The sequence below is a fragment of the Entelurus aequoreus genome, linkage group LG25, assembly GCF_033978785.1.
Source record: "Entelurus aequoreus isolate RoL-2023_Sb linkage group LG25, RoL_Eaeq_v1.1, whole genome shotgun sequence".
Taxonomy (NCBI): domain Eukaryota; kingdom Metazoa; phylum Chordata; class Actinopteri; order Syngnathiformes; family Syngnathidae; genus Entelurus; species Entelurus aequoreus.
This window is the reverse complement of record NC_084755.1, coordinates 37,297,261-37,321,014: the sequence shown is the minus strand read 5'-3', so window position 1 is coordinate 37,321,014 and position 23,754 is coordinate 37,297,261. Positions and strand designations below refer to the sequence as shown.

At 36.7% G+C, this 23,754-nt stretch overlaps 1 protein-coding gene across 3 annotated transcripts in view; it reads left to right on the top strand.

The window, feature by feature from the left end:
• Positions 1 to 1,466: 1,466 nt before the first annotated feature.
• LOC133642901 (protein FMC1 homolog) overlaps positions 1,467 to 23,754 on the top strand; it is a 25,211-nt gene continuing 2,923 nt past the window's right edge. Inside the window, exons 1-3 of one of the 3 annotated variants that reach the window (XR_009824621.1) lie at positions 1,467 to 1,933; positions 17,552 to 17,827; positions 18,119 to 19,605. Coding sequence is in view for 1 of the 3 variants with exons in the window: in XM_062037318.1 (XP_061893302.1) it covers positions 14,094 to 14,219; positions 17,552 to 17,755 (330 nt within the window). In the remaining 2 variants the exon portion in view is untranslated. Of the gene's footprint in view, positions 1,934 to 14,050; positions 14,220 to 17,551; positions 17,912 to 18,118; positions 19,606 to 23,754 lie in introns of those variants that run through there. The other 2 variants (XR_009824622.1, XM_062037318.1) reach the window with 2 other exon arrangements.

Genomic DNA, 23,754 nt, shown 5'->3' with positions numbered 1-23,754 from the left:
ACCCAATTCAAAATCGATTCTCCATTCACAAAAAATGATTGATTCGAACCGTTTCTCGCAGTGTATTATTCGGTAGAGCTATGAATCTTTGGGCACCAGATGATTCGATTTGATTAATGGGGGTAACGATTGATTCCGAATCGATTCTCCATTCAACATGATTCTTGATTCAAACCATTTCTTGCTATGTATTATTTGGTAGTGCTGTGAATCTTTGGGCACCACACGATTCGATTTGATCCAATTCCTGGCTTGAATATTCCATTCAGAATTGATTCCCCATTCACCACGAGTCCTAATTCAAACCATTATCGCAATGTATTATTTGGTAGGGCTGCGAATTTTTGGGCACCACACGGTTCGATCCGATTCCTGGGGTGACAATCGCATTCTGAATCAATTCTCCATTCACCACAATTATTGATTCAAACCATTTCTTGCAATGTATTATTTGGTATAGGGCTGTGAATCTTTGGGGCACCACACGATTCGATTTGATCCGATTCCTGGGGTGACGACCCGATTCAAAATCGATTCTCCATTCACAAAAAATGATTGATTCGAACCGTTTCTCGCAGTGTATTATTCGGTAGAGCTATGAATCTTTGGGCACCAGACGATTCGATTTGATTCATGGGGGTAACGATTGATTCCGAATCGATTCTCCATTCACCAAGATTCTTGATTTAAACCGTTTTTTGCAATGTATTATTTGGTAGGGCTGTGACTCTTTGGGCAGCACACGATTTAATCCGATTCAATTCAGAATCGATTCTGGATTGAAAAGCAACACTTTTTTAATAACATCGGATGCCAGTTCTATGGTTAATTAATTATATCCCTCCATAAAATAGACAAACAACTCTGATCATTTTTTAACATTACTTGAAAGGAAAACTGGTTTTGTTGAATAAAATTCTACTCAATAAGGCAACCAGAGAAGTATCCAACACTAAAGTAAATCTCTACAGCAGATATAGATCATCTACATCAATGATACGATTTGTCTGAGTGGCTGGACAGGACAGATTGAAAAACAAAAATGTAATAATTTCTTTTTTTTATCGATTAAAAATGTATTTATTTTTTGGACACTGCTAGCAAAGTAAGAAGGAAGATGTTGGATGTCTCTTATTTGCACTCTTTTTTTAATAAGGAAAGAGCAAGGATGTGGTTGCTTGAAGAGAAGGAAAAAGGGAATAATTAGGAAGGAGGATGTTGATGGAAGTGTGTGTTGTCAAGGTATGCTGAGCAAAATGCACAAAAAAAAAAACCCTTAGAAAACACAAAAGACTTAGTAGACCTACCTATTGTTAGATTTAAGAGCGGCCCAGAAACGATGCATAGGATGAAATGAGAAGAAAAAAAGCAAGGAGAAAAGTTGAGGTCTTCATCATAAGACGGGTAATTAACACAGTGGCAGATTCCAGAAGTTAGGAGCGGAGGCGGTGAAGGGAGGAGGCGGCGTGGGCTGCACAGGGGAAGGAAGCAATGGACGAGGAAGGAGGGACCACTGAAGAGGAGGGCCACAAAAATCCCCTTCCTCTGTGCGGGTCCTGGTGTCGCTCGGCCTCCTGGCGCGGCTCATAAATGGAAGAAATTGTTGAGCAGGTAAATGGCAAAGTAGATGAGAAGGCAGAGGACGGAGAGCGCCAGCAAATGAAAAGAAAAAGCGCCTCCCAGCAGCGCGATGAGGAAGAAAAAGAAGAGAAAACGAAAGATAAAAGCAAATACTCCAGTGGCCTCCGTCGTCTCCAGCTTGGAAGCGGGTGGTGGGGATCGGCTACGGCCAGTTGTTCCCCTTCCCCGGCTGCCTTCTGCTCACCCCCAGAAAAACCTTCCCGTCCAGAAGAAGCATGGGCACGGATGTTCCTCCGGTTCCCCCCCCCACCCCCCCGGACTCGGTCCCTCAACTCTGCTCGGACTCACACAGGTAAGACATTGTTGCGGCCGTGGCGACACGCGCCTTGGGAGGGGGAACGAGGCATTGGGGGGTGGCGGTCTGCTGCTCCGAGTCCAGCGAGCGCTGCCTGCATCATGTGGGGAAGATGTGAAGCTGGAACCGTCTCCCCTCTCCCGCCCATCCCTGCGACGGAAAAGGACGGGAGGAAAGGGAGGTGGGCCCACTCGCCGCATTAGTATTCATTGAAAGAGTGCGAGAGGAGGCAAGAGATGGGGAGGAGTGGAAGGGCCTACAAATGTCTAGGAACCTGAGCGCCGCTTCCCAATGATAAGAGAATGGCTCCCCCTAGAGGCGATAAATAGTACGCAGCTCAGAAACTTCACATCAGCCAAGTAGACCAACCTTCAAAGGCCTACTGAAATTTTTTTATTTTATTTAAACGGGGATAGCAGATCTATTCTATGTGTCATACTTGATCATTTCGCGATATTGTCATATTTTTGCTGAAAGGATTTAATATAGAACAACGACGATAAAGATCGCAACTTTTGGTATCTGATAAAAAAAAGGCTTGCCCCTACCGGAAGTAGCGTGACGTAGTCAATTGAACATTTCCGCAAAATTCCCTATTGTTTACAATGATGGCCGCCAGAAGTGAGAGCGATTCGGACCGAGAAAGCGACGATTTCCCCATTCATTTTAAGCGAGGATGAAAGATTTGTGGATGAGGAAAGTGCAAGTGAAGGACTAGTGGGGAGTGGAAGCGATTCAGATAGGGAAGATGCTGTGAGAGGTGGGTGAGACCTGATATTCAGCTGGGAATGACTACAACAGTAAATAAACACAAGACATATATATACTCTATTAGCCACAACACAACCAGCCCAAAGGACCGTTCACCTAACCCAAGGTTCATAAAGCTTATATATTTACCCAAAGTTACGTACATGACACGCACATACGGGCAAGCGATCAAATGTTTGGAAGCGTGCGGGTGGGACCTGGTATTCAGCTGGGAATGACTACAACAGTAAATAAACACAAGACATATATATACTCTATTAGCCACAACACAACCAGGCATATGTTTAATATGCCACAAATTAATCCCGCATAACAAACACCTAGGTGTTTGTTATGCTAGCTCCTAGCTCCTAGCTTGAGCTAGTTATAGCTCGAGCAGGTTATATGGACGGGATTCCGTCCATATAACCCGCAAATACAATTCAAACACCTGCACAACACACACACTCACTCAGCCCAAAGGACCGTTCACCTAACCCAAGGTTCATAAAGCTTATATATTTAACCAAAGTTACGTACGTGACACGCACGTACGGGCAAGCGATCAAATGTTTGGAAGCGCAGCTGCGTACTCACGGTATCGCGTCTGCGTCTGTGTATCCAAATCAAAGTCCTCCTGGTAAGAGTCTCTGTTGTCCGAGTTCTTTGATCTTGACTGCATCTTTCGGGAATGTAAACAATGAAACACCGGCTGTGTTGTGTTGCTGACTTCCCTCGCAAAATAGTCCGCTTCGCACCGACAACTTTCTTCTTTGCTTGCTCAGCTTCTTTCTCCATAATGCAATGAACAAATTACAACAGATTCACCAACACAGATGTCCAGAATACTGGAATAATGAGATGAAAACAGAGCTATTTCGTATTGGCTTCAATGGGGAAGCCATACCTCTGTTTCACTGGCTACGTCACGCGCATACGTCATCCTCCAAAGGCGTTTCCAACCGGAAGTTTAGCGGGAAATTTAAAATTGCACTTCATAAGTTAACCCGGCCGTATTGGCATGTGTTGCAATGTTAAGATTTCATCATTGATATATAAACTGTGAGACTGCGTGGTCGGTAGTAGTGGCTTTCAGTAGGCCTTTAAGGTTGTGAAATTTTTTGCTATGCAAGCAAAAAAACTTGTATTCTCCTTCTTGTGATCCTTTTTACCCGGTTGTGGATCAGTTCTCTAGGGCTCGAATGGGCATGTGATTTGTGGGGGATGACCATTAGGCCCTATTCCACCAAAAGTTCAGGAACTTTAGGTTCCTGGAACTTCTGGTTCCTGGAACTGGAGGTTTCTGGAGAAGTGTGTGGTTTGTGTTTCCACCGCATTTCACAGTTTAGGTAGTTTAGACAAATTCTTCTTCTTCTTCGGTCAATGGTCAACAAAATAAACAAACAGTTGTACATACATAGATTGAAAAAGAAAAAGGTTGCCGACCGAAAGGGTTTAGGCTGAAGTTGAACACTTATTGCGCCTAACCCTATAAACAATGTCAAGTACAAGATGAACTTCCGAAAATTATGAAATGTCCTTTGTACAACATATTATAAATACACAGTATACACAACATAAACACAGTTAAATTATATACACAGTAAATCAGGCTGATGAGGTATGGAGGAGTGGTTTACTATATGTAATCTACACTGATACCATGTTAATAAACAGACAATATTAGGTCACACTTATTTGACTAAAAAGTAAATCAATACAAAGCAATAATATACAAAACGATTAAAAAATAAAGTGTACTGAATTGTTTATAAAAAGTCAGGATTTTGTTCGCAATGTCCAACAGAAAGTTGTCCTCTCAGTAAATGATGAATTCATGAGGGTCGGGCAATTACTTTTGGTCCATTTCAGCTGTAAACAACAATGTATCAATAATAAATGCTAGTGTTAATCTGTAAATAACAATATATCAATAATAAATGCTAATGTTTACCTGTAAATAACAATACATTATATCGTAATACGTGGACCCCCGACTTAAACAAGTTGAAAAACTTATTGGGGTGTTACCATTTAGTGGTCAATTGTACGGATATGTACTGTACTGTGCAATCTACTAATACAAGTTTCAATCAATCAATCAACATTTCAGTGTTTATATGTAAATAAATAACATGCCAGTGTTTATCTGTAAATTATATATAAATAATACATGTCATCGTTTATCTGTAAATAACAATAAATCAAGAATAAATGTCAGTGTTTATCTGTAAATTATATATGAATAATACATGTCATAGTTTATCTGTAAATAACAATAAATCAAGAATAAATGTCAGTGTTTATCTGTAAATAACAACATATAAATAATAAATGTCAGTGTTTATCCGTAAATAATATATAGATAATACATGTCAGTGTTTATCTGTAAATAATATATAAATAATAAATGTCAGTGTTTATCTGTAAATAACAATACATCAATATTAAATGTCAATGTTTATCCGTGAATAACAATATATAAATAATGTCAGTTTTTTATCTGTAAATAACAATATAAAGTAATAAATATTAGTATTTATTTGTAAATAATATATAAATAATAAATGTCCTTGTTTATCTGTAAATAACAATATATCAATAATAAATATCAGTGTTAATCTGTAAATAATATATAAATAATAAATGTCAGTGTTTATCTGTAAATTATATATAAATAATACATGGCATAGTTTATCTGTAAATAACAATAAATCAAAATAAATGTCAGTGTTTATCTGTAAATAACAATATATAAATAATAAATGTCAGTGTTTATCCGTAAATAACAATATATAGATAATACATGTCAGTGTTTATCTGTAAATAATATATAAATAATAAATATCAGTGTTTATCTGTAAATAACAATACATCAATATTAAATGTCAATGTTTATCTGTAAATAACAATATATAAATAATGTCAGTTTTTTATCTGTAAATAACAATATAAAGTAATAAATATTAGTATTTATTTGTAAATAATATATAAATAATAAATGTCCATGTTTATCTGTAAATAACAATATATCAATAGTAAATATCAGTGTTAATCTGTAAATAATATATAAATAATAAATGTCAATGTTTATCTGTAAATAACAATACATAAATAATGTCAGTTTTTTATCTGTAAATAACAATATAAAGTAATACATATTAGTATTTATTTGTAAATAATATATAAATAATAAATGTCCGTGTTTATCTGTAAATAACAATATATCAATAATAAATATCAGTGTTAATCTGTAAATAATATATAAATAATAAATGTCAGTGTTTATCTGTAAATTATATATAAATAATACATGTCATAGTTTATCTGTAAATAACAATAAATCAAGAATAAATGTCAGTGTTTATCTGTAAATAACAATATATAAATAATAAATGTCAGTGTTTATCCGTAAATAACAATATATAGATAATACATGTCAGTGTTTATCTGTAAATAATATACAAATAATAAATGTCAGTGTTTATCTGTAAATAACAATACATCAATATTAAATGTCAATGTTTATCTGTAAATAACAATATATAAATAATGTCAGTTTTTTATCTGTAAATAACAATATCAAGTAATAAATATTAGTATTTATTTGTAAATAATATATAAATAATAAATGTCCGTTTTTATCTGTAAATAACAATATATCATTAATAAATATCAGTGTTAATCTGTAAATAATATATAAATAATAAATGTCAGTGTTTATCTGTAAATTATATATAAATAATACATGTCATAGTTTATCTGTAAATAACAATAAATCAAGAATAAATGTCAGTGTTTCTCTGTAAATAACAATATATAAATAATAAATGTCAGTGTTCATCCGTAAATAACAATATATAGATAATACATGTCAGTGTTTATCTGTAAATAATATATAAATAATAAATGTCAGTGTTTATCTGTAAATAAAAATACATCAATATTAAATGTCAATGTTTATCTGTAAATAACAATATATAAATAATGTCAGTTTTTTATCTGTAAATAACAATATAAAGTAATAAATTTGAGTGTTTATTTGTAAATAATATATAAGTAATAAATGTCCGTGTTTATCTGTAAATAACAATATATCAATAATAAATATCAGTGTTAATCTGTAAATAATATATAAATAATAAATGTCAGGGTTTATCTGTAAATAACAATATATTAATAATAAATGTCAGTGTGTATCTGTAAATGACAATATACAAATAATAAATGTCAGTGTGTATCTGTAAATAACAATATATCAATATTAAAGGTCAGTGTTCATCTGTAAATAACAATACATAAACAATAAATGTCAGTGTTTATCTGTAAATAATAATATATAAGTAATACATGTTAGTGTTTATCTGTCAATAATATATAAATAATAAATGTCAGTGTTTAACTGTAAATAACAATATATAAATGATAAATGTCAGTGTTTATCTGTAGATAAAAATATATAAATAATAAATGTCAGTGTTTATCTGTAAACAGTATATAAATAATAAATGTCAGTGTTTATCTGTAAATAATAAATACAGAATAAATGTCAGTGTTTATCTGTAAATAACAATATATAAATAATGTCAGTGTTTATCTGTAAATTACAATATATAAATATTAAATGCCAGTGTTTATCTGTAAATAACAATATATCAATAATAAATGTCAGTCTTTATCTGTTAATAATATATCATTAAAAATGTTAGTGTTTATCTGTAAATATTACATAAATAATAAATGTCAGTGTTGATCTGTAAATAACAATATATAAGTAATACATGTCAGGGGTTATGTGTAAATAACAATTTATCAATAATAAATGTCAGTGTTTCTCGCTGACAACACAAACACATTAACTTTAGCGTTAGCATTAGCATTCTGTTCACTGGGGTTGAGGCTAATAACTGCACAAACGGAGTGTCACTGACTACTTTTACAACACGTAATAAAGTAAATAGTTAATATTTCATGTTATTTACCTCGTGTGCTGCCTCCTTTATTTCACATTTATCCAACAAAGTAAGAGTAGTAAGCAGCTGAGGTCAATGTCGGCTTCATACTCCTCCGTAGATACGCTTAAAAAAGTCCGTCCACTTCTCGTAGCTTTGCGTAATGTAATGAAGTTTATAAAAATAATAAACAACAATAAACTGCATATAGTTTAAAGACTATGGCTGAGTAAAAACACTGCAAGATAGTTCCACTGATCAGTGTTCTTCAGCGCAAATATGCCCCACTAAAGTTCCTGCAAGTCAAAAGTTCCTTTTGTTCTTCTTTCTCGCCATCGTCAATTTTGTTGTAAAAAAAAATGCACAAGAAATAAGAAATAAACAAGTATATTGCATATTGTAAATGGCCGTTGTGTGTTCGTAAAATAAGTTTTAGGAACGCCCCCAACTGCGTTCAACCAATCAGTGTTCCACAGCACAGCTTCCGGGAACCTTCCAATATTCCCACCTAGCTCACAGGAACTCCAAAAGGTTCCTGAAAAACTAAATCTACCCGGGTAGTTTTTTGGTGGAAACACAGGGGCGACTTTATTTACCCTGTTCCTGATGTGGACAAGGGTCTATTGCATACTTGCCAACCCTCCCGTTTTTAGCGGGAGAATCCCGGTATTCAGCGCCTCTCCCGATAACCTCCCGGCAGAGATTTTCTCCCGACAAACTCCCGGTATTCAGCCGGAGCTGAGGCCACGCCCCCCCAGCTCAATGCGGACCTGAGACTGAGTGGGGACAGCCTGTTCTCACGTCCGCTTTCCCACAATATAAACAGCTTGCCTGCCCAATGACGTCATAACATCTAGGGCTTTTAGAGAATAGAGTGCACAACTGCACACACAACAAGGAGACGAAGCAGAAGAACGAGGAAGTTACAGACATGGCGACGCCGTCGACGAGCAAGATGAAGAAATACGCTTGCAAGTTCCAAAACGAATGGAAACAAGAATTTCAGTTCATCCAGGACAGTTCGAAGGGGAAGGTGTATGTTGCCTGTAAAATTTGTAGAACAGACTTCTCCATTGAACACGGTGGCCGAAATGATATACTCATCATGAACGGAGAAGTTAAACAGGACAATACTGCCATCTAATGGATAGCCACCGGAACACTGAAATTCAAGTTGTTGTTTTTTTCCCTATGTAAATAAAATTATATATATATATATATATATATATATATATATATATATATATATATATATATATATATATATATATATAGCTAGAATTCACTGAAAGTCAAGTATTTCATAAATATATATATATATATATATATATATATATATATATATATATATATATATATATATATATATATATATATGAAATATATATGAAAATACTCGAGTTGGTGAATTGAAATGATATACTCATCATGAACGGAGAAGTTAAACAGGACAATACTGCCATCTAATGGATAGCCACCGGAACACTGAAATTCAAGTATTTTTTTTTTTTTCCTATGTAAATAAAATAAATATATATATATATATAGCTAGAATTCACTGAAAGTCAAGTATTTCATAAATATATATATATATATATATATATATATATATATATCTGAAATATATATGAAATACTCGAGTTGGTGAATTCTAGCTGTAAATAACCCACGCCCCCCCCCCCCCACCTCCCGATATTGGAGGTCTCAAGGTTGGCAAGTATTATTGTTGCTGGACAAAGTCTTTGTTTACATGGCTGGACTCAACCAGCGGTATTGCGAAACTGGATTAAAATGGATCGGAAAATGCTAAAAAAATGTAATGTTCTGAATGACTTGGAATTTTTCAAAATGGTCGAGGAAGGTTGAAGTAGTAACATGTTGAATTGAGAAATGGTATTACGGAATTCCTGGAATTTGGAGAAAACCGGGAATTTTTCCAGTTCAAAAAACTACCTTGTTTTTTTGTCCTGATTAAGAGGAATGTTTTGACAGTTGAAGTGGGTTGAAAAATGTGGAAGGAGTAGTCCACAGAAAAAGGGTGAAAAAAAGGTTTGAAAAAAACGGGAATTCTTTGGAATTTTTTTGATCTTGGAAAAATAATAGTTTTGAATGTCTAGGATGAGTGGAATATGTTGAAGGAGGAACGGTTTGAATCGGTTGAAAAATGTGGAAATGGTGGCAGTAAAATGGCCAATTCATTTTGAATGGGGAAAATGTCCCGGAAAATCTGGAATCCTGGGAATTTTTTAGAACTTGTCAAGGGAAAGCCCGCGATTCCCGAAAAGGCTGAACAGTTTGAAGTTGGAACGGTTTGAATCGGATGAAAAATGTGGGAGGTAGAGCGCGCCAAAATCTGAAGAAGAAGAAGAAGAAAGTTAAAGTTAAAGTACCATCGATTGTCACACATACACTAAGTGTGGTGAAATTATTCTCTGCATTTGACCCATCACCCTTGATCACCCCCTGGGAGGTGAGGGGAGCAGTGGGCAGCAGCAGTGGCCACGCCCGGGAATCATTTTTGGTGATTTCACCCCGAATTCCAACCCTTGATGATGAGTGCCAAGCAGGGAGGTAATGAGTCCCATTTTTATAGTCTTTGGTGTGACTGAACTCACAAAAGCGTCTGCCAAATACTTCAACATAAATATATATAAACACCTGAAAGTCTAAAACCACCAATCTGTTTCACTGGATTCAGAATAAAACCAAATTCTGTCTTCCACCAACAATGTTAGTATTTGAATATTGTTACTTGAAGACTTATTCCTGGTTACAATTATACTGTTAAGAAAGTATTGTCTTATACTTTGCCTTAAATGAGAATGCATCATAATCAGTGGCGGCTGGTGAATTTTGTTTTAGGTGAAGTGAATTATATTTATATAGCGCGTTTTCTCTAGTGACTCAAAGCGCTTTACATAGTGAAACCCAATATCTAAGTTACATTTAAACCAGGTGGGGCTGACAGTTTGTAGGGGGGTCATCCTCCCCCAGAAGATTTCTTTGTGATTTTCACATACAAATGAAGCATTCTGGTGCATTCTTACAAAATAATGAAGACAAAAGAGAACATTTCATAGGTTTCTTTTCACAAAATACAACCAATAGTACGTTAATGTTAAATCTTACTTGTGAAAAGTAATCCCCCGCTTCCTATTTTCAACAGTCCGCTCATTTGAGCAGGAAAACGCTGAACACCATCTTTGTTTTCTACCTGTCAACTGTCAGTTTAGGCTGCTCGCCGGCTCCTCATCACCACTTCAAAATGGCGGCCAAATTTCTCGCGTCTACTTATAACATACTTGCCAACCTTGAGACCTCCGATACCGGGAGGTGGGGGCGTGGTCGGGGGTGGGACGGGGGCGTGGTTGGGGGGCGTGGTTAATAGGGGAATATATTTAAGCTAGAATTCACCAACTCAAGTATTTCATATATATATATATATACATATAGTTATATATATATATATATATATATATATATATATATATATATATATATATATATATATATATATATATATATATGTATGAAATACTTGACTTTCAGTGAATTCTAGCTATATATATATATATATATATATATATATATATATATATATATATATATATATATATATATATATATATATATTTTATTATACATATAAATAAAAGAAATACTTGAATTACAGTGTTTTGGAGGCTATCCAGTAGATGGCAGTATTGTCCTGTTTAAGAGTGTCACAACATTGCTGTGTACGGCAGACGAACTGCTTTACGGTAGACTAAACGTGACTGCTGTTGTTGTGTGTTGTTACCGCGCTGGGAGGACGTTAATGAAACTGCCTAACAATGAACCCACATAAGAAACCAAGAACTCGCCCTCGATCATTCTACAGTTATGACGTCATTGGGCAGGCAAGCTGTTTATATTGTGGGAAAGCGGACGTGAGAACAGGCTGTCCCCACTCAGGTCCGCATCGAGCTGGAGGGGGCGTGGCCTCCAGCTCCGGCTGAATACCAGGAGTTTGTCGGGAGAAAATTTCTGCCGGGAGGTTATCGGGAGAGGCGCTGAATACCGGGAGTCTCCCGGTAAAAACGGGATGGTTGGCAAGTATGACTTATAAGATGTCTATGGTTACAGAAGTCACTCACCTGTTACTCAGTATTTTTAGGAATACTTACTCAAGTAATAGTTTGAATTACCACTCACATTACTTTTAAGTAACGGTACTCTTACTTAAGTACAATTTTGGCGACTCGACCCATCTCTGGTTTGTTACTAAAAGTTAGTTAGTTCCCTACAGAATCTCCTCTCTGGTCAACAAAAGCACCTTGAAGATTCTAGCGGGAACTCTCGTACTACCCTTTTTCGATTACGCTTGCACCTCCTGGTACCCTAGCACCTCCAAAACCCTCAAATCTAGACTCCAAACATCACAGAACAAGCTAGTCGGGTTACTTTTAAACCTCCACCCCAGATCACACCTCACTCCTACCCACTTCTCCAAAGTGGGCTGGCTCAGGGTGGAGGACAGAGTAAAACAACTTGCACTGAGCCTAGTCTATAAAATCCGCTACACCTCCCTGATACCGAAGTACATGTCAAACTACTTCCTTAACGTAAATGACCGCCGTAACCACAACACCAGGGGGAGTTCCACAAACCACGTTAAACCCAGATTCTGATCTAACAAAGGTCTAAACTCATTCTCCTACTATGCCACATCAATGTGGAATACACTCCCAACAGGTGTAAAAGAAAAGGCATCTCTATCCTCCTTCAAAACCGCACTAAAAGAACACCTCCAGGCAACTTCAACCCTTGACTAACACCCACACCCTTCCACATCCCACCTCCCCGGATTGTAAATAACCAAATGTAAATAATCAAATGTATATACTTGTTCTTATGCTATCTGAACTCACTATGTTCTCTGCTCGCCGTAAATATCCTACCAAGTCAGACCTACACTGTTTCAATGCCCATTTCTCTGATGATGCAATTGTTGATGACTGAAGTGCTGATATCAACCAAACCCTCCTCATCCCACCCCCCGGATTGTAAATAATGTAAATAATTCAATGTATATACTCTGATGATTAACTTGTGTGATGACTGTATTATGATGATAGTATATATTTGTACTAGAGATGTCCGATAATATCGGCCTGCCGATATTATCGGCTGATAAATGCTTTAAAATGTAATATCGAAAATTATCGATATCGTTTTTTTTATTATCGGTATCTGTTTTTTTTTTGTTTTTGTTTTTTATTAAATCAACATAAAAAACACAAGATACACTTACAATTAGTGCACCAACCCAAAAAACCTCCTTCCCCCATTTACACTCATTCACACAAAAGGGTTGTTTGATTCTGTTATTAATATTCTGGTTCCTACATTATATATCAATATATAACAATACAGTCTGCAAGGGATACAGTCCGTAAGCACACATGATTGTGCGTGCTGCTGGTCCACTAATAGTACTAACCTTTAACAGTTAATTTTACTCATTTTCATTCATTACTAGTTTCTATGTAACTGTTTTTATATTGTTTTACTTTCTTTTTTATTCAAGAAAATGTTTTTAATTTATTTATCTTATTTTATTTTATTAATACTTTAAAAAAGGACCTTATCTTCACCATACCTGGTTGTCCAAATTAGGCATAATAATGTGTTAATTCCACGACTCTATATATCGATATCGGTTTATTTCTGTATCGGTTGATATCGGTAATTAAGAGTTGGACAATATCAGATATCGGCAAAAAAGCCATTATCGGACAGCCCTAATTTGTCGTGGACCCCGAATTAAACAAGTTGAAAAACTTATTTGGGTGTTACCATTTAGTGGTCAATTGTACAGAATATGTACTGTACTGTGCAATCTACTAATAAAAGTTTCAATCAATTTCGCCGGCTGCTCATCACCACTTCAAGATGGCGGCCAAATTTCTCGTGTCTACTTAATAAGATGTCTATGGTTACAGAAGTCACTCACCTGTTACTCAGTATTTTTAGGAATACTTACTCAAGTAATAGTTTGAATTACTACTCACATTACTTTTAAGTAACGGTACTCTTACTTAAGTACAACTTTGACGACTCAAACCCATCTCTGGTTTGTTACTAAAAGTCAAGCATATGGGAAACTAAATATGTACGAGTAATGTGTCCGTATGAACTGTTTGTTATGACATAAAGTAACTAAGATAAAATAGTAGTTTAAATACTCACAATACATGGAGAAAGGCGTCATCTCTGGCCATGTATATCATTTAAATTGAACCGTCGTGCAGCCTTGTCGTGCTCTGCGTGGTCCGGTGAGTTCGTGTGTCGGTGGCACGGCGCCATCTTGTGGCAGTCTTGATCGATCGATGACGCGAAGCTCCATTGAGTTGGTCTGCTCTGCTGGTAACAGTCTCGGCTCTCCGTGATCACAACACTGTCTGTGTTCCAAGATGGCGTCGTCGTCATCGTTGCGTGTTTACAGTAGAATTCTCAAAGAACTGCGCTCCATGCAGGGACAGCATTACAAGCAGTCCTTGGCGTGCACTTATGTCAAGGAACAGTTTCGTAAAAATAAGGTAATTGTGTCCTCTTTTCCTGCCTTTCTGTTTGTGCTAGCCACATTAGCTCAACAGTACTGTGGGTGTAGATAACATTTTTATATACAATATACATTTGTGTGTAATTGCCTTTTAATCTGCAATAATCTCTAAAATGTATGTTAGGGCCCACCATGACGTAAATGGGTTGTTATTTTACAAAGCATGAGACTTTGCGATGCGAAGGGCATGCTAAGCTAACATGGCAGCGTGAGACACTTCCGGGACACTTCATTGGGTACACCTGTATAGTTATTTTACACTGGCAATATAAATGAAGTCTAGTTTTTATGGGAGATATTTATCCAAACGTACATCATTTTGAGTTAGGTAGTGAAAGGGATGACCTTTCAAATAAATTTTGATCGTTCCCAGAAGCTTCTCGCCCTTAATAATAATAATAATAATAATACATTTTATTTAGTATAGCGCTTTACAGAGCACTCAAAGACGCTTTACAGGATAAAAAATTAAAATATGAAACAGTTTAAAGTAATAATATAACATACAGGAAATATAAAAACAGTACATTCAGTGTTTCCCATAAACTGACAAGATACCCGTGGCGGTGGGCGTGGTTACCATGACATCATCGAATACTTTGCATAATTTACTACAATGATATGATTTTCTCTAAAAAGGCTCAAAAAATGTATACTTACTAATTAATAATAACAGTTTTGTTTTAAACGTCCATCCATCCATCCTGTTTACAATATAATTACAACACTTTATGTACATATTTATATACAGATTTGAACAATAAGTTATTCACTGAAATATATTTATTAATTGTGGTTCTTACAAAAAATATATCTTATAAAAATATAAAAGCTAAAATGTCTCTAAAAGCTCTGCCCCTTTAATTAGTGCATACTAAATAATTTAACTTTAGCCTACTACTACAACCATATTATTTACCAGCAACATAAAGTGAAACAGAGGCAGAGATGTCCTGCCACAGTCAGTAACAAATAAACAGAAAACAGTAGTGGTGGTAGATAGACACAAAGCTTCAGCAAATATCTGATCCACTGAACAAAGAGCTCCAAAAATCGTGATCCTACCTACACTTATTTTTTGTAAAGTACATCTGAACAGCCGATATGGGCATCTACATCAACTATATGATTTGCCTGAGAAGCTTGACAGGCCTTAATTCTTTCGTGGCGGGCCGCCACAAATAAATGAATGTGTGGGAAACACTGACATTGTAAAATACATAATAATACAGGACAATTACAAGACAGGACATTGCAAGACACAGAACACTAATCACAGGTTAAAAGCCGATCTGAATGGGTGTGTTTTGAGAAGGCTTTTGAAGATGGGACGGTCTGGGCAGTCACGGATGGGTTTGGGAAGAGTGTTCCAGAGGGTGGGAGCAGCGATGGAGAAAGCTCTGTCACCCCAGGTCCGGAGCTCGGTTCTGAGTGGTGGGGAGAGGAGGTTGGCATCAGAGGAGCGGAGGCTGCGTGAAGGGGTATGGCAGGTTGGTGAGGTAGCAGGAGGCCTGGTTGTGGAAGGCTTTGTGGGTGAGGAGGAGGATTTTAAAGTGGATCCGGTGAGGAACGGGGAGCCAGTGGAGTTTCTGGAGGACTGGGGTGATGTGCTCACGGGAGCGGGTGTGGGTGAGCAGGCGGGCGGAAGAGTTTTGAATGTATTGGAGTTTATTGAGAATTTTGCAAGATGAGCCGTAGAGGATATATGATATACATGTATATACATGTATGTATATACATGTATGTATATACACACACACACATATATATATATATATACTACCGTTCAAAAGTTTGGGGTCACATTGAAATGTCCTTATTTTTGAAGGAAAAGCACTGTACTTTTCAATGAAGATAACTTTAAACTAGTCTTAACTTTAAAGAAATACACTCTATACATTGCTAATGTGGTAAATGACTATTCTAGCTGCAAATGTCTGGTTTTTGGTGCAATATCTACGTAGGCGTATAGAGGCCCATTTCCAGCAACTATCACTCCAGTGGCTCAGAAGGCTAATTGATGATTAGAAAACCCTTGTGCAATCATGTTCACACATCTGAAAACAGTTTAGCTCGTTACAGAAGCTACAAAACTGACCTTCCTTTGAGCAGATTGAGTTTCTGGAGCATCACATTTGTGGGCTCAATTAAACGCTCAAAATGGCCAGAAAAAGAGAACTTTCATCTGAAACGCGACAGATTATTCTTGTTCTTAGAAATGAAGGCTATTTCACAAAATTGTTTGGGTGACCCCAAACTTTTGAACGGTAGTGTATGTATATATATATATATATATATATATATATATATATATATATATATATATATATATATATATATATATATATATATATATATATATATATATATATATATATATATATATACTAGGGCTGCAACTAACGATTAATTTGATGATCGATTAATCTGTCGATTATTACTTTGATTAATAATCGGATAAAAGAGACAAACTACATTTCTATCCTTTCCAGTATTTTATTGAAAAAAAACAGCATACTGGCACCATACTTATTTTGATTATTGTTTCTCAGCTGTTTGTACATGTTGCAGTTTCTAAATAAAGGTTAATTTAAAAAAAATTAAAAAAGCCTCTGCGCATGCGCATAGCATAGATCCAACGAATCGATCACTAAATTAATCGGCAACTATTTTTATAATCGATTTTAATCGATTTAATCGATTAGTTGTTGCATTGTTGCAGCCCTAATATATACACACATATATATATATATATATATTTATGTGTGTGTGTGTGTATATACATATATATATATATATATATATATATATATATATATATATATATATATATATATATATATATATATATATATATATATATATATATATGTGTGTATATATATATATGTATATGTGTGTATATATATATATATATATATATATATATACATCTCAAATAAATCCTTATTTGATGTTATTTCTTGTGTAAGCAAAGTGGCCCTGACTGTGGAGCATATAGGCTTAAAGCTTGCATTATTCATGCTGGAGAGAACAAGGTTGACCACGCTGGCTGAATGCATGTGCACTGATGCACAACAGCCAGCGGGAGGACTCCAGCCTGTCAGTGTGTGTTTGTCCCAGCCCTGCCAGGACCCCAGGACATGCTAACGTAAATGTGAGTCCCTATAGGGACAACATGGCCGTTGAGGCGCACGGAAGAGAAGAATAACGTTGACTCAATGAATGCACGTTTGTGATCGTCACTACTGACGTTAATTAGCCACATCTCGTCGAGGAATGTTCACAATCACTTCCGCTCCTGCACAGGTGACAGGAGAGAGGTACTGCCGCGCCCAGCAGGAGGCGCTGCACGCCTCGCAAACCTACCTGTGTCTGCTGGCGTCCACCAGGAACCACCGGGCCCTGCACGACCTTTACCACGCCAAGGGAGAGCGCAGCACCCGGGAGGCGGCCGGCCTGGTGGGGCTCAGGTTGCCCACTCAGCCCGGAGGCAAAGGCTGGGAGAAGTGAGCCACGGCGAGGGGGGGAAAAAGGGACAACAAAGCAGTGGACTGCACCTGCTAAGCTGCGGGAAGAAATACAGTATGTTCAACTGTTCCACTTCTCTATTAAACTATGAATAATGTTCTCTTTTCATTATTAACCAAATGGAAACACTAGCTTGTTTGATTGTTGAATAATCTTACCTAGCTTCAAACATTGATAACAATGTGAAGAAAAACACTTTCCTTAGTTTTTTTTATTTGAATAAGACAACACATGCAGGACAACTTGTAAGTGGTGGATTTGTTATCTACATCAGTGTTTTTCAACCACTGTGCCGCGACAAACATTCACACATATGGTTTCTTTATTCTGCTTTTTCTTCTCCAGATTTTGTCGCGCTCTACCTTCCACATTTTTCATCCGATTAAAAGCGTTCCAACTTCAAACTGTTCAGCCTATCCGGGAATGGCGGGCTTTCCCCCTGACAAATTACAAAAACTCCTAGATTTCCCAGAATTCCAGGTTTTCCGGGAGATTTTTCCCATTCAAAATTAATTGGCCATTTTTCAAACTTCAACCATTTCTACAATTTTCAACCGATTCAAACAATTCCACCTTCAACATATTCCACTCATCCTGGAAATTCAAACTACCCTTTTTCCAAGTTCAAAAAAATCCAGGATTTTCCAGAATTCCTGTTTTTCTTAAGCCCTATTTCCACCTCCTTCCACATTTTTCAACCGTTCCACCGTCAGAACATTCCTCTTAATTAGACAAAATACGAAGTTGTTTTTTGAACTGAAAAAATTCCAGGTTTTCCCAAAATTCCGTAATACCATTTCTCACTTCAACATTTCTCGACCGATTTGAAAAATTCCAACACCAGACCATTCAAGATTTTTACCATTTTCAAATTTCTCCTGAAAGTCCCACATTTTGGGGAAATTCCCCTTGAAGTCAAGGAGACATTCTTCAAATTTCCACATTTTTCATCTGATTCAAACTGTTCCAACTTCAAAATATTCAGCTTGTTCATGAATGATGTGCTCTACTTCAACAATTCAAAAAAAATAATCCCGGATTTCCCATATTTGCTTTTATTTTTTCATTTTTCCCATTCAAAATTAATTGGCCATTTTTCAAACTTCAACCATTTCTACAATTTTCAACCGATTCAAACAATTCCACCTTCAACATATTCCACTCATCCTGTAAATTCATACTACCTTTTTCCAAATTAAAAAAAATCCAGGATTTTCCAGAATTCCTGATTTTCTTAAGCCCTATTTCCACCTCCTTCCACATTTTTCAACCGTTCCACCGTCAAAACATTCCTCTTAATTAGACAAAAAACCAAGTTGTTTTTTGAACTGGAAAAATTCCCGGTTTTCCCAAAATTCCGTAATACCATTTCTCACTTCAACATTTCTCGACCGATTTGAAAAATTCCAACACCAGACCATTCAAGATTTTTACCATTTTCAAATTTCTCCTGAAAGTCTCACATTTTGGGGAAATTCCCCTTGAAGTCAAGGAGACATTCTTCAAATTTCCACATTTTTCATCTGATTCAAACTGTTCCAACTTCAAAATATTCATCTTGTTCATGAATGATGTGCTCTACTTCAACAATTCAAAAAAAATAATCCCGGATTTCCCATATTTGCTTTTATTTTTTCATTTTTCCCATTCAAAATTGGTTGGCCATTTTTCAAACTTCCACCATTTCTACATTTTTCAACCAATTCAAACCATTCCACCTTCAACATATTCCACTCATTCCGGAAATTTAAACTACCCTTTTTCCAAGTTCAAAAAAATTCCAGGATTTTCCAGAATTCCTGTTTTTTTTAAAGCCCGATTTCCACACTTTTTTCTGGCGACTACTCCTTCCACATTTTTCAACCGTTCCACCGTCAAAACATTCCTCTTAATTGGGAAAAAAAAACAAAGTTGTTTTTTGAACTGGAAAAATTCCCGGTTTTCCCAAAATTCCGTAGTACCATTTCTGTTTTTCAACCGATTCAAACAATTCCACCTTCAACATATTCCACTCATTCTGGAAATTTAAACTACCCTTTTTCCAAGTTCAAAAAAATTCCAGGATTTTCCAGAATTCCTGTTTTTTTTTTAAAGCCCGATTTCCACACTTTTTTCTGGCGACTACTCCTTCCACATTTTTCAACCGTTCCACCGTCAAAACATTCTTAATTAGGACAAAAAAACAAAGTTGTTTTTTGAACTGGAAAAATTCCCGCTTTTCCCAAAATTCCGTAATACCATTTCTCAATTCAACATGTTACTACTTCAACATTTCTCGACCGATTTGAAAAATTCCAACACCAGACCATTCAAGATTTTTACCATTTTCAAATTTCTCCTGAAAGTCCCACATTTTGGGGAAATTCCCCTTGAAGTCAAGGAGACATTCTTCAAATTTCCACAACTCCCACATTTTTCATCTGATTCAAACTGTTCCAACTTCAAAATATTCATCTTGTTCATGAATGATGTGCTCTACTTCAACAATTCAAAAAAAATAATCCCGGATTTCCCATATTTGCTTTTATTTTTTCATTTTTCCCATTCAAAATTAATTGGCCATTTTTCAAACTTCCACCATTTCTACATTTTTCAACCAATTCAAACCATTCCACATTCAACATATTCCACTCATTCTGGAAATTCAAACTACCCTTTTTCCAAGTTCAAAAAAATTCCAGGATTTTCCAAAATTCCTGTTTTTTTTTAAAGCCCGATTTCCACACTTTTTTCTGGCAACTACTCCTTCCACCGTCAAAACATTCCTCTTAATTAGGACAAAAAAACAAAGTTGTTTTTTTAACTGGAAAAATTCCCAGTTTTCCCGAAATTCCGTAATACCATTTCTCACTTCAACATGTTACTACTTCAACATTTCTCGGCCGATTTGAAAAATTCCAACACCAACCATTCAGACCATTCAAATTTTTTACCATTTTCAAAAAAAATTCCCTAATTGTTGGGAAATTCCCCTTGAAGTCAAGGAGACATTCTTCAAAGTTCCAAATTTTTCATCTGATTCAAACTGTTCCAACTTCAAAATATTCAGCTTGTTCATGAATTATGTGCTCTACTTCAACAATTCTAAAATGAAATCCTGGATTTCCTATATTTCCTTTTTTTTTTGTGGTAATTTTTCCCATTCAAAATTAATTGCCCATTCTTCAAACTTCCACAATTCCCACATTCTTCAACCAATTGAAACCATTCCACCTTCAACACATTCTATTCATCCTAGACATTTAAACTACCATTTTTCCACATTCAACAAATTTCCAGGAATTCATGTTTTTTTTTGTAACCCTATTTCCAACCTTTTTCATTTGACTGCTCCTTTTCCTTTTTTCATCCCATTTCAACCGTTCCGCCGTCAAAACATTTTTCTTAGTCTGGATAAAAAAACAAGTTGGTTTAGGACAGGGGTCGGCAACCCGCGGCTCCGGAGCCGCATGCGGCTCTTTGACCACTCTGATGCGGCTCAGCTGCATACTTGCCGACCCTCCCGATTTTCCCAGGAGACTTATGGATCTCAGTGCCTCTCCTAGATAACTCCCAGGGAAAATATAATCCTATTTTCACTCTAATTACTAAATTAATTGCACTGTGGTAATTGTCCTCTATAGCATTTACAAACAGCGTGCCAGCCCGGCCACATGTTGTATGTAGCTTTTCCTTGCACACATAGGAGACAGCAAAGCATACTTAGTCATCAGCCACACAGCTTACACTGACGGTAGCCGTATAAAACAACTTTAACGCTGTTACGTTACAAATATGCGCCACACTGTGAACCCACACCAAAAAAGAATGAAAAACACATTTCTGGAGAACATCCCACCGTAACACAACACAACCAATACCCAGAATCCCATGCAGCCCTAACTCTTCCGGTCTAGATTATACATCCCCGCTACCACCAAATCCCCCCACACATCAACCCCCCCCCCCCCCCCCTCCGTGCGTTGGTTGAGCGGAAGAGTTAGGGCTGCATGGGATTCTGGGTATTGGTTGTGTTGTGTTTATGTTGTGTTACAGTGCAGATGTTCTCCAGAAATGTGTTTGTCATTATTTTTTGGTGTGGGTTCAAAGTGTGGCGCATATTTGTAACGTAACAGTGTTAAAGTTGTTTTTGTACGGCTACCGTCAGTGTAAGCTGTGTGGCTGTTGAACTAGTACGCCTTGCTGTCACTTACGTGAGCTAGCTGAAACTGCATTCAACATGTGGTCGAGCATGTACACTGTTTGGGTAGGCTGTAGAGGGCGCCAAAAGCAGTGCCACCACGCCCTGATATTTGGGAGTCTCCCGGAAATAATGAGAGGGTTGACAAGTATGACGCTATCAAGCGCCATTCATTCAAAAACTCGCGGGCCGCCCTAACATCAAATTTCCACAATAAAGTGCGTGCCGGTGCGTGTGTCTGAGACCCCTGTTTAACATAGCACAAAGCATTTAAGCTTTGTATGTGGTGTTTTTCTTTTTACATTTTTTTTGTGGCTCCCATTATTTTCTTTAATTTGTGAAACTTGCCAAAATGGCTCTTTGAGTGGTAAAGGTTGCCGACCCCTGGTTTAGGAACTAGAAGCATTCTCGGTTTTCCCGAAATTCCATAATACAACTGTTACTCCTTCAACATTTCTTGACCCATTTAAACAATTCCAACACCAACCAATTGAGCTCATTCAGGACATTCATGCTCCTAATCTTTTCTTTTTTTTTTAATCCCGCTTTTCCCAAAATTTCCAGGAAGTTCCTATTGAAATGAATGGGACATTTTTCCAAGTTGCACAATTCCCACATTTTTCAACCTATTCAAACTAGAGATGTCCGATAATATAGGACTGCCGCTATTATCTGCCGATAAATGCTTAAAAATGCAATATTGTAAATTATAGGTATATCGGTTTCAAAATTATCAGTATCGGTTTCAAAAAGTAAAATGTATGACTTTTTAAAAGGCCTCTGTGTACACGGACGTAGGGAGAAGTACAGAGCGCCAATAAACCTTAAAGGCACTGCCTTTGCGTGCCGACCCAGTCACATAATATCTACGGCTTTTGACACACTCACAAGTGAATACAAGGCATACTTGGTCAACAGCCATACAGGTCACACTGAGGGTGGCCGTATAAACAAGTTTACACTGTTACAAATATGCGCCACACTGTGAACCCACACCAAGCAAGAATGACAAACACATTTCGGGAGAACATCCGCACCGTAACACAACAGAACAAATACCCAGAACCCCTTGCAACACTAACTCTTCCGAGACGCTACAATATACACCCCCGACCCCGCCCACCTCAACCTCCTCATGCTCTCTCAGGGAGAGCAAGTCCCAAATTCCAAGCTGCTGTTTTGAGGCATGTTAAAAAAAATAATGCACTTTGTGACTTCAATAATAAATATGGCAGTGCCATGTTGGCACTTTTTTCCATAACTTGAGTTGATTTATTTTGGAAAACCTTGTTACATTGTTTAATGCATCCAGCGGGGCATCACAACAAAATTAGGCATAATAATGTGTTCATTCCACGACTGTATATATCGGTATCGGTTGATATCGGACGAGCCCCCAAATTGTTGCGTTGACCAGCTCTTCCTCCCAGGGATTTTAAGCTGATGGTCACTCCCAAATTCTTTTTATGGCACATAAGCTGAAGTTTAAATTCATCACCAGGCAGTAGTTGGTATTTTGTGGTTTATTCTCAAAGCTTTAAAGACAAACGTGAGACCAAATCCAGTACAGAAGCGTTCCCTAGCCCAGTCTAGATCGATCCCCCCAAAAACCCCGGAACTCCTGTGTTCTTCCCTCTGTCCCTCGCTCCCACCCTCATTGTTTAGACTACTCCCTGAGTTATCTCTACTCCCTGCATTCCACTGCTAGAAGGCCGACACACATTACTATGAGAGAGAAAGAAGGAAGAATACTAGCTATTTTGTAATATGACTATGGAAGTAAAGAAGTAACACTTAAATA